At 44.5% G+C, this 14,942-nt stretch overlaps 1 protein-coding gene and 1 long non-coding RNA gene across 2 annotated transcripts in view; one reads left to right on the top strand and one right to left on the bottom strand.

Annotated features, from left to right (window-relative positions):
- LOC133237710 (uncharacterized) overlaps positions 1-14,942 on the bottom strand; it is a 485,111-nt gene that overhangs the window by 165,581 nt on the left and 304,588 nt on the right. The gene's annotated exons all lie outside the window — the stretch shown is intronic.
- The window catches only part of LOXHD1 (lipoxygenase homology PLAT domains 1), a 210,190-nt gene that overhangs the window by 50,871 nt on the left and 144,377 nt on the right, over positions 1-14,942 (top strand). The window contains exons 7-8 of the mRNA XM_061400078.1: positions 6,111-6,234; positions 9,238-9,488. Coding sequence (XP_061256062.1) covers positions 6,111-6,234; positions 9,238-9,488 — 375 coding nt within the window. The remainder of the gene's footprint in view (positions 1-6,110; positions 6,235-9,237; positions 9,489-14,942) is intronic.

The raw sequence follows: 14,942 nt of genomic DNA, 5'->3' as shown, positions 1-14,942 counted from the left end.
CCTTTCTTTGCTTCTTTTTCCTTTATGTTTGCTACTCAGACACTGTTTTAAACCAGAAGCCAAGCAGGCTACTTTCAGCGTGAGATTGGTTATTTTCTTCGGGGCCAGTATTATGTGTAGGGGTGAGTTCAGGGCCTGGCAGGCAGGTCCCCAAGGGGAGTGTGCCTCCAAGTGTTCACTGGCTTCTGAAAAACTCCTAACAGTCTGTTCCTTTAACTTAAGCCAAACCAAAATAATCCTTGGGAATAAGACATAAAAATAATTCTAGTATTTTGTAGGTCAGAGTACCTGGATTTACTAGGTATTTTCTTGAAGGAGGAATTCTGGTGAGGAAGGAAGAAGAGGATTTTAGGTCCCAGGCAGAGTGAGTGCAACCTGGAAACCAGAGGCTACCTCTCATCCCTATGACTACACAGTGCGTAGCCAGCCCTAGCCTCCTGCCTCCCCATGGAGACTGGGTTTCCATGCTGCCCTTCCTCACCTCACCTCCACAGAGACACCAGTTAAAGTGCCGTTAGATTGTCTGCATTTCCACATTCGACAATTCTACAGCAAGTGCTCCCGTTCTAGAAGTGGCCTGGTTGGTTGCTGTGGACACCACATGACAACTGCTCCTTTGATATTTCTGTGTGGGGGCTTGGAAGGATAAATCTGACAGCCTTCATAGGTCGCCTCCCTCCCCTTCTTCGTTAGTCAGTTGTCCATGTGTATTCCTCAGCCCCCTGTTCTTCATTCCTTCCCCGAGGCTGGCGTCTCCCTCCCACAGGCTTTGCACATGGCTTGGGTCCCCATGTCTGCATAGTCCAACATTTGTGACTAATTCACATGATCAGTTCAGCCAATCACCGGCTCCAAAGAACAAGAGTCACAAGATGGAACATCACACTGCCAGTGGGCCTTGCTTTTGGCCCATCTGCTTCAGGAGAGGATTTGCCCGAGGTCCTATAGCTCTCTGGGGCAGGGATGGGACCTGTCCCCAGTCCTCTGGACTCCAAGTCTGGATTCTCTCCACTGTGCCATGCGTTAGAAAATCCGGAATTGGGTAGGTCCCCTGCCACATGCCTTAGGGAGCTTAAGTTCAACCAGTACCACTGGCTCTGACAGGAAGTGGAGATAGAGATTCATGGAGCAGATTTCAGGGACCTCAAGAAACTCAGCGTGGCCTCATGTCACCAATTTATACTTGACATTCAACAAACATTTACTGGGTGACTCTTACATCCTAGGCCCTATGTTATGAATGACTGTTACAATGGACATGGTTCTGCCTCTAAAAGAGATAAGACTGAATACTTACATTAAGGTAGGTTATTTACTGGAAGGCAGGTTACTTACTGTAACCTTACATCCCAAAACTTTAGGGAAAGTCCAGCTTTCAGTGAATGAACATTCTGTCCTAAGGGCCCCTCAACTGTTGATCAATCCAAATGTCCTGGTTTATAAATCAGAAAACAGAATCACCCCAACTTTAATACAAAGCTGGATGAGGCAAGTGTCTTTCATGAGGTACAAACAAATGTTGGGGTTAGCAGTGCCTGACTGGGCGTCAGAGGAGGCTCCAGGGCGGGTCTGTTGGAGCTGGGCCATGAACACAGGCAGGGCTTTGCCAGGTAGGGCAGCTGGAAGATGGCACCGGAATATTGAATAACTCAGGGCCAGGGCACAGGGCTCAGAGAACTGAGGAAGCATGTCAGGGGCTAACTGAGGGCAGGGCCACCACGGGCGTGATCAGAAGAAGCGACTGAAGGTCCTTATTGAATGAGGCAGCCTGGGGCAGTGACGAAGGAGTGGGCACGTGGACGGGCTCAGAAGAGCGGAGTGAAAGGCAGAGGAAGGGCTGAGAGCGCCGGGGGTGACACCGTCCACGTGCTGTCGCCTGCAGTTACTCATGCTTGTGGCGTGTTGCATAGCATCTGACACAGCATTTCAGTGTGATGAGTGAGGCCCAGAGCTTGGGGGCAGCAGGAGGCCGCCCACCCTCTTCCTTTGCTGAGCTTCAGTTTCCCTTGTAGACCATTCCCTCTTTCTTCCATGAGCCCAGGTCTCCTCTACTAACCCCTGGAAGCTGATTTATTTCCAAGTGGGTTTGTAAGCTCCAAAGTCTGCATCTGTTTTTTCTCCTGTGTCAAAACCTACCTGTCCCTTGTCCTATGATCTAAGAACTAGAAATGTAAACCACAGTTCAATAGTGGTTCTTGGGGAGTGCTCTGGTGGCCCACTGGTTAAGAATCTGCCTTGTAATGGAGAGGATGCAGGTTTGATCCCTGTTTGGGGAACGAAGATCCCACATACTGTGGGGAAACTGAGCCCACATGCTCCAGAGCCCCCACGCCACGACCAGAGAGTCCATGTGTGGAAATGAAGATCTCAAGTGCTGCAGCTAAGACCCAGTGCAGCCCAAAAGAAAAAACAGTGGTTCTTGGAATGCGGCATGGCTGCTTATGAGTCAAGCGAGGGCCACCTTGACTGGATAACAGACATGCATTTTCAAAGGGAAGATTGGAAACACCGGTAGGCCTGGCATCATTTTCTGTTCCATGACTGGTGCAGAGAGGGAGCGTTGTGGATCACCCAGGCTGTCTGCATCTCAGGCACCTTGGCATGTGGGCGGGAAGGAGAAGATACTTCAGTTTCCCTGGATTGCCCTGCGTGTGGAGATTTTGTCTCTTCTGCCCGAAATGGGCCTCTTCTCCAACCAGCCTATGTCAGGTTGGTGGAAGTTATTTCCATGTCAAGGAGGGAGGGCTACTGTAGGTCATGGGTGACTCTCTACATCCATCTACAACGTGCTGACTCTAAGACCAGCTCCATGTGCTCACACTGACATGTCTGACCCATGCAGAAGGAAATCAGCCCCCAGGCCCTGGGTCGTGTAGGGGTGTCTGTGAACTGTCTGGAAAGATCCAGAAAGAAAGAAACTCTGCTTGTCAGCTTCATCTTTGGCTCCCCTTTTTTGTGGGTGGTTTATCCTCTTTGCTTCCTTTGTGGCTCAGATGGTAAAAAATCTGTCTGCAATGTGGGAGACCCAGGTTTGAACCAAGGGTTGGGAAGATGCCCTGGAGAAGGAATGGCAATCCACTCCAGTATTCTTGCCTAGAGAATTCCATGGACAGAGGAGCCTGATGGGCTACAGTTCATGGGGTCACAAAGAGTCAGACACAACTGAGCGACTACACTTGCAGGCTTTCATGTTTTTATCCTCGTTGGGGCTTCCCAGGTGGCGCCAGTGGTAAAGAACCTGCCTGCTAATGCAGGAGACGTGAGAGACGTGGGTTCAAACCCTGAGTTGGGAAGATCCCGAGTATTCTTGCCTGGAAAATCCTATGGACAGAGGAGCCTGGAGGGCTATAGTCCACAGGGTCACACAGAGTCAGACATGACTGAAGTGACTTAGCACTATCCTCTTCTGGCTTATTCGTAATGGGTGGTCTCATTATAACTGCTTTGTCCCTGTTCTTGCAAGACAGAGTGGGCCCCACCTTGGACAGACCCCTTTCTCTAGCTGCCATCTCGCCTCCGAAGGCTCATGACCCCTGGTTTCCCACAAGCTTCTTGGAAGGTCAGCCCTGCCTGTAGACTTGTCTGCAGGTGGAGAATATTCCTCCAGGAGATGATGGTTCTTGTTTGCCATTAGGTTATTGCTTCTGTTTCTCACACACACTCCACGTGTGTGCTTCTATATCATTCATGGTAAGGTCGCTTCTATCCTTCCAGTCTTACTTTACTGTTGTCTCTGCTAGAGCAACAGTGATCTGGAGGGAGCACCACCATTTCTTTCAGTTAGCAAAAACCACTCCTGAGCTGTCTTGAATTCTTAAAAGGAACGTTATGAAAACCCAGGCATGTCTGGGCAACTCATGAGCTGAAGTGGGAAAGCTGTTTGTCCTTCCCCAGAGAGGCCCTCAGTAATGTCCCTTGAGCAACCAGGATCATGGGTCCCAGGCCACAGGACCCTTATCAGCAGAGACCAGAATGCCTTTGGGAGAACCGTCAGCCCCGCCTAGGGACAGTCTTCCTGCGGAAGTGCTGGCATCAGCTCCTTCTATATCTCACTTCTCTACTCCTTCCCACCAGGCTCACCACTTGCTACCAGATATGTTCCAAAATGTTCTACCCTCTGGGAGCCAGCTTCCTCTAGCCTCATCCTGCAGACTAAATAATTGTCTACATTTTTCAATATATTGTGTTAGCCGAAAAGTTCACGATGGAAAAACCTGAACAAACTTTTTTGGTCAATTCAATATATCTGGAAGTTTTCTATAACTATCCATGGGCTTTCATCCTTTCTACACCAGTGTTTAAGTCTTCGCCTTTCTTTGTGATTTCATATTTCGGAAAGTCTAATTTTTAGAGTCTTGGCAGTTACTCAAATACTCATTCATATCTTGTCTCTTTCCTTTGTGGTTCAGCTGTGCAGCTAGTTTTACCCTATATAGGTGTTCAATGGCAATACATTCTGTTTTTCAGATTAGCTAAGCTTATTAAGCCAAGAATTGCCATCAGACACCAGGTCAGGAGAAGGCCCTTTATTGATGGCATCTCTGTGAACTTCGAGGGTGGCTGTCATTCGCTCTTGGAATCATGGCTGGCACTCCATTCTGTGAACATTTGAAGCTAGAAATGGTCAATCGGTATATCTAGGTTCACTAGTAGACTCGACAGCTTATCTGATAAACTAAGTCCTTTCTTTCTTCGCCTTGCTTTTCCAACATTGTAAAAGTCAGAGTGAAGCCAGTTAAGAGGTATAGCCCAGATTCTTGGCTCCCCAATCTCCCCCAACCCCAATCCTGGGAGATAAAAGCAAAAGCAGTGAAATGCACAGATAGATGAATTGATAGAGGCTAGACTTTCTTCAGTGGCAGAACCTGCTCTGGACAGACCGCAGTGGTCACTAAGCATTCACCTCTGTACGTACAGATACTTGATAAAATCAGCAAGCTCTGAAGGGTGACTCTTACCAACCAAACTCACAAGGGGCTGATTTATAAACCTGAGCTTGAATGCCACTTTACTTGGGGAGAGAAGGCTGGTCACTGGCTCAGGCCACTGCTGCCCCCTGGTGGGTAGTATCCTCAGGAGCTGGTCATGAGCCCAGAAGTTTCCTTAATGAACACTGGGTTAGAATAGAACTAGGTGAGATGCCTTCGGGTAGGTCAAGACATGCCCTGTTTCCACATATAGGTACTTTGATCTTAGGAAGTGAGTTTTCCACTGAAAATCAGCCCTATTCCGTCAGGCAGCCCTGGGAACACTCAACCTGTCTGTCACCAGGTATGTCTGCCTTCCCATTACGATAGAAGACTCGACCTGGTTATTGACAATCAGTTACCTTAGAGTGAGTTTTCAGTTGGGTGTTTCTGGGACATTTTGGGAGGGCCTCTCAGCATCTTGGTGAGCTTGAGAAGATACATTTATCTCAGCCTTGCTGACCTAGCTCACGTGTGCGTCTCCCCAGGGGCTTCATGGATGCCCAGATCCCCTAACGTCACTGTCCGTGGCTGACATTTTCTGACCTGCTCACCAGATCCCAGGATTCAGTGTGCCAGAATCAGGGCTTCTAGATCTCTTTATGTGGACTCTCCTTCTCAGTAAGAAGGCCAGAATCCCAAGCTTCAGCAGGTGAGGAAGATGATGATCTTGGTGCTGTCTGCAAATCCAGGCTTCCAGTTCTGGCCCCTCAGTCTCACTGGGCTGCTGCTGCTGCTGCTGCTAAGTCGCTTCAGTCATGTCTGACTGTGTGTGACCCTGTAGACGGCAGCCCACCAGGCTCCCTCGTCCCTGGGATTCTCCAGGCAAGAACACTGGAATGGGTTCTCATTTGGCACATTCTGCCAAGTTTCTTGCATTGCATTTTTAAATGGTCATCCGCAGAGGAGGGAACAAAAGCTCAGTAATTCAGGAAGGAGGTAACTTCAGTCACGCCCGTGTGACTCTTAGTGCTTTGCGAGGTTTTCCTGACAACAGGTGTGTCCTTGTGATAAGCTCTCCTTGGGCCACTAAGAAGATGAGAACATATTCTTAGAGTTCACTCAAGTGATGGAGGAATGGATTTGGTCACCACGTGTGACCTCCATGACACTTAACCTTCCTTCTCACTGTCTCTTTCCCAGATTGTCATTGAAGATATTGGGAACAAAAGAAAATATGATTTTCCTCTCAACCGCTGGCTGGCCTTGGATGAAGATGACGGCAAAATCCAGAGGGATATCTTAGTGGGTGGAGCTGAGACCACAGGTAGGGCTGAAGAAAGGGGAGGTGCAAACTGGCTAGTATTTCACCTTCTGTGTGAGGGTCGGTGCTCTCATCTGTGGACCTAGAGGCTTTCAGTCAAGTGAGAAGCAGCCGTGTCTTCAGACAACGTTCCTCCTGCCCCTGAAAGTGCTCTCCGCTCCTCTGGGCTGGAGTCTGGGCTCTGTTGATGCTAGAGGAGATGGGGAAGCACCCCTGAGGAGATGCTGACTTCCCGGGAGAAGAAGTTATCCACAGGACGGAGCCAGTCTGTGAACCTGTGTCCTTTTACGAGGATCTGGACTCACTCTTCCCTCCTCCTACTATGAGTGCTTCCCACAAGCCAGGCTCTCTGTAGGCACCTGACCCATGTCATCTCCTCTAGTCTCCACAGCACCCCCTACAGTATGGAACAGTTATCGTTCCCATTTCACAAGAGAGGAAACTGAGTCACAAGTTGAGAGACCTGTTCAAGGTCACACAGCTGGTGAGTGACAGATTCAGGATTTGGTCTGCCTCCTAAATCTCTACCCTGTATGAGTTCCATGGACAACTTGAAACTCCCAGCACAGAAGTTCATAGGTGTTCCCGAAGATCGATGTTGGTGAATGCACACAGCTGACAAGGTGCCCTGGGGCAGACCCTCCCATGGCTCCCACTGCACCGAGGATGGGCCCAAGTTCTGGGGTATAGGACCAAAATTGCTCCACGGCTGGGCTCCAGCTGACTGTTTCAGCAGCATGTTTAAACACCGTCTCCCACTGCTCCTGCACACCCTCCCTCTCCCCGCCCCATCTGCCCACCGTCCACTCTGTCCCGCATCTAAACCCACCCCCATCTCATCCACACGCCTTCCCTCTCCCTCCCCCGAGCTGCCGGCCTTCCTCTTTCTCTGCCTTTCTCTTTGGAATATGCTTTCCCCTCAGCCTGTGAGGCCATTTCTCTTCCCTCTTCTCAAATTCCTGCTTCCAGTCACTTCCTCTGAATCCCACCCCCACCCCCTCTAGGTGGAGCCATTTCTCCCTTCTTTTGCTCCAGACATTTTGAGTAGAACTTGATGGCTGTTGTTTAGGAAGCCACCTGCTCCTCTGTTCTAGTGCTTTTCTGCTTTTCTCCTTTATATAAAAATATTTTTATTTATTTATTGGTTGTGCCTGGTCTTCATTGCTGCTTGGGGACCACTCTCCAGTTGTAGTACGAGGGCCTCTCACTGTGGTGGCTTCTCCTGTTGCAGAGCATGGGTTCTACAGCACGCAGGCTTTAGTGGTTCCCCAGCTCTAGAGCACAGGCTCAATAGTTGTGGCACTTGAGTTTAGCTGCTCCGGGCCACGTGGGATCTTCTTGGACCAGGGGTCCAAGCCCTGTCTCCTGCGTTGGCAGGCGGATTCTTTACCACTGATCCACCAGGGAACCCTCCAGTGTTTTTCAACCTTGGCGTTGTGGTGCCTTGGCCTTACCTGACCATTGTTGGGTGTGTCGTAAGTTTGTTACTAGAGTTTGCCAATCATTTACTTAAAAACATACACTAGGGCTTCCCAGGCGGGTCACTGGTAATGAATCTGCCTGCCAAGGCAGGAGACATGGGTTCGATCCCTGATCTGGGAAGATCCCACATGCCACGGAGCAACTAAGCCAGAGTGCCGCAGCTATCGAGTCTGTGCTCTAGGGCCCGGAAAGCACAACCACTGAAGCCCACGTGCCCTAGAGCCTGTGCTCCGCGGCGAGAGAAGCCATCGCAGTGAGCAGCCCGTGGCCACAGCTAGAGAGCAGCCCCCCGCCCAAGGCAACTAAGAGGAAAGCCCAGGCAGCACAACCGAGAGTAAAAACAAATAAATAAAAAATCACTGTCTTTTATGCTTGAAATGGGCATGTGTAAAACATACTGCAATAAAGTTGTTAAAAAATAACATACATGAGAGCAGATTTAATATGCCCCCTTTAACTGTGTTACTATTACTTGCTTGCAGTGGTAGAGGAGGAGGAGAAATGACAGTCTGAAACTGGGATTGCTGACAGCCTAGGCCGTGGCAGTCTGTCGAGAGTGAGAACGTCTCTGGCCACACGTTGTAAAGCTGGAGGCCCCTCTTTGAGGGCGGTAGCTATTACTTTTTATCGTCACGTTCTCCCAAGGCCTGTTATATAGTAAACATTCAGTAAATGTTTGTTGAGTAAGGGAAGGTGCAAATTATGAATGAATAATGTGCTATCTCCCAGAGATGTTTTATTTCTCTGAGATGAGGGGATGAAGTTAGGACGAAAGGGAGGTGGAGGACTAATAAGGTTCAAAGTACCACTTAGAATCCTGGACAGAGTGAAAAAAATGCAGGCCTGACCTTAACAGCATTTCCTGTCGTTTCCTGTCCAAATGCTTGTCTTTGGTGTTTTCCTTTACCCTGTCTCATCTCGGCATTTAATCCCCCTTGCTGACTCTTCTCCAGAACTCTGTGTCCTCACATTGCCTCTGACTGACCAAACCCAGATGGCCCAGCTCCCTCCCTCAGTCTCCTGACATCTCACCATGTCAGGTGGTCAAGAAGGCCATTGGTGCCCATTATTAGAGTTGCACTTCAAGTTATGAGCAAAAGAGCAAGCTCCATGAGTCAGAGAGCCCCGAATATAAATCTCTATTAATCGAGTTGACTATTATAATTAAATGAGACACAATAGAATTCATCCGGCAGCTATTAATAATATGCACATGGTAATTAGCATTCATAATAAGTACTATTCTGAGCCAACCCAAGCTCTTCCTTCTCTTTGTTAGTTTCCTGTAATCATGCCTGACAGCTTCCTGTAACCTACAGTTTGTTCCTAAAGTCAGATGCCCTGGCACCCCAACTCTGAAAAAGATAAAAGTGAAGTGGAGAGGGCACTGGATGTCATCAGAGGAAGAGGATTTAGGGGGGATAGGGGTGTATGGCAGAGGTATGGCTAGGTGCGGGAGAAGGTGGGTAGGACATCGTTACCAGCCTGCACTGACCCCTCCTCCTCCCCTTGTTTCCATACCAGCCATATCATATGTTGTCACCGTCTTCACCGGGGATGTCCGGGGGGCCGGCACCAAATCCAAAATCTACTTGGTCATGTATGGGGCCAGAGGGAATAAGAACAGCGGGAAGATCTTCCTGGAGGGCGGTGTGTTTGACCGTGGCCGCACAGATATCTTCAATATTGAGTTGGCTGTCCTCCTCAGCCCCCTGAGCCGGGTTTCCATAGGACATGGCAATGTGGGCGTCAACAGAGGCTGGTACTGTGAGAAGGTAAGGGAGACCCTGGCCTGATTCAGACACTCTCTTCACTTTGCAGATTGTTGTTGTTCTGTTGTTTTAGTCACCAAGTTGTGTCCGACTCTTTTGTGACCCCATTGAATGTAGCCCACAAGGTTCCTCTGTCCATGGGATTTCCCAGGCAAGAATACTGGAGTGGGTGGCCCTTTCTTTCTCCAAGGGATCTTCCTAACCCAGGGATTGAACCAGAGTCTCCTGAATTGGCAGGCGGCTTCTTTACTGCTGACCCTTAACACAGAAAGATGCACTTTACCACTGAGCCACCAGGGAAACCCCTCACTTGCAGCTACAAACTCTAATCTGAATCCTATTTCCTACTTCCTTTGGACGAGTTACAAAGAACATGGGAAATCCCTTTCACGGGGACGCTGGGATGGTAACACGCCCATCTGTCTTGTCTACCTGATGGTTGGGAATGGGGGCTGCTCTGTACATGCAACCAGGGACCAGACACAGGGTAGGTGATCCAGGGGTGTTCAGCTGATGGTTATAGTCTGTCCTGACTCCTGATGCAGTGTTCCACTTTAGTTTTTAAATGGCTCCATCAACAAGTATTTTTAAATACATGATTTTAATTGTGGAATACTTATGCTTTAAAGAGTATACATAATAAAAGTAAGATATAGAGAATGATTTAAAAGCTCAAATGTTAATTTTGCCTATCACTTAACTTAAAAGAATATTTCCAATGCTTCTGAAACTCCTCTGTGTCTTTCCCCAATCATATAATCCTCTCTCTCCCAAAGAACATATACTATTAAGAATTTTGTCTGTGTGTATATTGTTGGTTACTGGCAGTTTTCACTCAACATTATGCTTTAGAGATCATCTGAATCGATAGCAGAAACTAGACCATCCATTTACCATCTACTCCATTGCATGAATCGATTTCAATTTATTTGTCTGTTCTTCTATTGATAGACATTTTGGGGTTGTTTCTTGATTTTTGCTACTATAAACAATACTTTCATGAAACTGTTGTATGTACATTTTTGTACAACTATGCAGGAGCTTCTCAGGATGGATGTTCTAGGCTGTAAGTGAATATTCATTTCTGAAACTTTCTGCTAAGTCACTTCAGTTGTGTCCGACTCTGCGACCCCATAGACGGCAGCCCACCAGGCTCTGCCGTCCCTGGGATTCTCCAGGCAAGAACACAAGTGGGTTGCCATTTCCTTCTCCAATGCATGAAAGTGAAAAGTGAAAGTGAAGTCGCTCAGTCATGTTCGACTCTTAGTGACCCCATGGACTGCAGCCTACCAGGCTCCTCCACCCATGGGATTTTCCAGGCAAGAGTACTGGAGTGGGTTGCCCTTACCTTCTCCATTCTGAAGCTTAATTGTTTCCAAAGAATTCCAGTTTGTTTTCCAAATCAGTTGCACCATTTTATTCTATCAGCCATTTATACGATATATTTTGTTCCAGACATCCTTGTCAACACTAGATATTGCCTGAATTTTAAATTTGCACCATTTTGGGTATATAAACTGATCTTCTTGTGGTTTTAATTTTTATTTTCATGATTACTACTGAAGTTGAACATCTCTTCATTTCTTTACTGTCCATTCATATTTCCCTTTATGGAAAATGCCTGTTCATGTCTTTTGCTGATTTTTCTGTTGAATAGTATATTGCTGGATTTATTTTTAGGAGTTCTTTATTAAATCCAGAGAGTAAATCTTTATTGATAGTATTATTGTTGTTCAGTCACCAAGTCACGTCCAGCTCTCCGAAACCCCATGAACTGCAGCGCACCAGGCTTCCCTGTCCCTCACTATCTCCCAGAGCTTGCTCAAACTCATGTCCATTGAGTCAGTGATGCTATACAACCATCTTATTATCTATTTCCTTCTTCTTCTCTTCCCCTCAGTCTTTCCCAGCATCAGTGTCTTTTCCAATGAATCAACTCTTCGCATCATGTGGCCAAGGTACTGGAGCTTCAGCTTCAGCATCAGTCCTTCCAATGAATATTCAGGCTTGATTTCCTTTAGGATTGACTGGTTTGATCTCCTTGCTGTCCAATGGACTCTCAAGAGTCCTCCAGAACCACATTTTGAAATCATCATTTCTTTGGTGCTCAGCTTTCTTTATGGTTCAACTCTCACATCTGTACATAACTACTGGGAAAACCACAGCTTTCACTGTATGGACTTTTGTTGGTAAATTGATGTCTCTGTTTTTTACTTCACTGTCTAGTTTTGTCATAGCTTTTCTTCCAAGAACAAATGTCTTTTAATTTCATGGCTGCAGTTGCCGTCTGCAGTGATTTTGGAGCCCAAGCAAATAAAATCTGTCACTGTTTCCACTTTCTCACCTTCTATTTGCCATGAAGTGGTGGGACTGGATGCCCTGATCTTCGTTTTTTTAATGTGAAATTAAGCCAGCTTTTTCACTCTTCTCTTTCACCCTCATCAAGAGGCTCCTTAGTTCCTCTTCTCTTTCTGCCTTTAGGGGGTGTCATATGCATATCTGGGGTTATTGGTATTTCTCCCAGCAATCTTGATTCCAGCTTGTGCTTCATCCAGTCTGACATTTCACATGATGTACTCTGCATATAAGTTAAACAAGCAGGGTGACAATATACAGCTTTGACGTACTCCTTTCCCAATTTGGAACCAGTCCGTTGTTCCATGTCCAGTACTAACTGTTGCTTCTTGTCCTGAATACAGGTTTCTCAGGAGGCAGGTAAAGTGGTCTAGGATTGATAGTATTTTTGATAGTATATGTTAAAATATCTTTTTGTAGTTTGCCATGTTTTTTGAAGGAGAGGAGATTTAAATTAAAAGTAATCTGTCTTATCTTTTCCTTTATGGTTAATGCATTTTGAAAAAAATTTTACTTCTCCTAAAGTTCTAAAGACATTTTCCTATATCCTCTTCTAAAATCTGTAGAGTTTGGTTTTCTTGTTTATATATTTGCATCTTTAATATATCAGGCATTGATATTTGTATGAGGTGGGGATCCAACTTTATCTTTTTCTATATAGATATTTAAATGTCCCACCAACATTTATTGAAGGACTTTAAAAATCTGAGTAAGGTTAAGAATCACCTGGAATTATTTCTAAAAATAGAATCCTGGGCTCAAACCCAAACCTACTGAGTCAGAATTTCCAGGTAATCTGAGTATTTATACATGCTTTAGGTAATTCTTATCATTAAAGAAGTCTAGGAAGCACTGGTTAACTAAATAGTAATCCCTTCCCCACTATTCTGAAAGAGCAACTGTCACATGTCAAATTCCCCAAATACATGATTTGTCTCTGAGCTCTCTAGGCTGTTCCATTTATTGATTTAGTTTATTCCTGCACTAATGCATTACTCACTATCTTCACTTTACACCTTTACACTAAGTCTTGGTGTCTGCTAGGGCCCACTTTATTCTTCTTCCTCAGGTATATATTGACCTATCCATAAGCCTTTATCGTCCATAGAAATTTTAGAATTTTTTTGCCAAGTTCCATGAAAAACTGTTGAACAGAATGCAACTGGGTCTGTAGACCTATTTGGAAGAACTGACATTGTTACTCTACTAACTTTTCCTATTTATGAACATATACAACCCCTTAAAATTTAGCTTTTTAATAATTCTCAGTGTAGTTTTATGTTTTTCTTAATAAAGGTCTTACATGTTTTTGTAAATATATTCATAGAAACTTTTGTTGCTATTATAAATGGTATCTCTTTAAAAACTATTTATTTATTTGTTTTTGGCTGGTGTAGACAGATAGAGAAGTACTTTTGTATATTGTTTACATATAGTTATCTTGCTAAACTCTGTTATTAAGACTGATCATTTATAGTTTTATTGTTAAGAGTTTTTATTCTGAATTGGTGTTAAACTTTATCTATTGCTTTTTCTGTACTTGATTAGATAGTCAAAATGGTTTTTCTTTTTTATTTATTATGGTGAATTACCAGTTCTTATGGTAGACCAACCCTGAACTTCTATAAGCCAAACTTGGTCATAATGAATTTTAATTTTATGTTTCTGAAATTGATTATCCAACATTTTATATAGAATATATTACATACTAATGTCCATGAGTGACATTGGCCTTTGATTTTCCTTTCTCATACAGTCCTTGTGAGGTTTGATCTTAGAATAAAATGAGAAGCATTTCTTCTCCTGAAAGAAGGTAAAATGCAGTGATCTGGTCAAGATAGTGTGGGATTGTGTGTGCACATCTGCAAGAGAGAGAGAATTACTGATTTAAAAAAAGAAAGTTGTGTTTTTGTTTTCTTAGTTATAAAATTGGGGCTTCCCCGGTGGCTTAGTGGTAAAAGAACCTGTCTGCAACGCAGGAGATATGTGAGTCACAAGTTTGATCCTGGGTTGGGAAGATCTGCTTGAGGAGGAAATAGCAGTATTCTTGCTGGGGAAAATCTCGTGGACAGAGAAGCCTGGCAGTTATAGAATTATTCAAGCTTTCCATTTTCTCTTCAATCTGAATGAGCTATATTTTTCTTGGAATGTGTGTATTTGTAGACTTCAACTGTCCTGATATAAAGTCATATACAGTATTTCCTTACCTTTTAACCTCCACTACATCTGTAATTATAATCTTATTTTCATTCCTAACATCAGTTATTCAGATATTCTTGCTTTTTAAAAATATAATTCTCACAAAAGTTTATTTAGTCCTTTCATATAACCAACATTTTTCTTTGTTTATATTCTATCTTTATTTTCTATTTTATTGTTCTTTATTATCTCTTCTAAATTTCTCTGGGTTTCAGTTGTTGCTATTTTTTATAAATTCTTAAATTGTATTCTTAGCTCATTCAATTTCAGCCTTCTTCTTTTCTCATAGTATAAATTTTGATACTATAATTTTCTCTCAAAGTAGTGCTGTACCCGTACCCCATATTATACTTCTGTTATCACTCAGTTTGATTTTATTGTTTCATTTTAAAATTCAACTTCGTTGGGGTATAACTGGCATAAATAAAAAGGCATTATTTTGAACTGTACTGCTCTTTGAGTTTTAATGAATTCATATACACTCATGTAACCATTACCAGAATTAATATATGAAATGTTTCCATTACCCAGCATGTTCCTTGTTCTCCCTCCCAGTCAATCTCCACAATTCCAAGCAACCACGGATCCCATTTCAGTCATTAAAGATTAGATTTGTCTTCTCTAGCACTGTTTCAGGTATTAGTACTTCTTTCTTCTTATTGTTAAGTAGTATTCCATTGTAAGGATATACAAGATTTTGTTTATTCATTCAACTATTTGTGTATGTTTAGGTCATTTCCAGGTTTTGTTTTTTATTTGCTACTATGAATGAAGTGCTATGAACATTCATGTCCAAGTTTTTTAACGGGCATGTTTGTAATTTTATCGGGTAAATACCTAAGAGTCGAATTTCTGTATTCTATGGTAAATATGCATTTAATTTACAAAAGTCTTTTAGACTAT

The sequence above is a fragment of the Bos javanicus genome, chromosome 24 (genome assembly GCF_032452875.1).
Source record: "Bos javanicus breed banteng chromosome 24, ARS-OSU_banteng_1.0, whole genome shotgun sequence".
NCBI classification, from domain to species: domain Eukaryota; kingdom Metazoa; phylum Chordata; class Mammalia; order Artiodactyla; family Bovidae; genus Bos; species Bos javanicus.
This window is presented reverse-complemented; position numbering and strand designations above follow the sequence as displayed.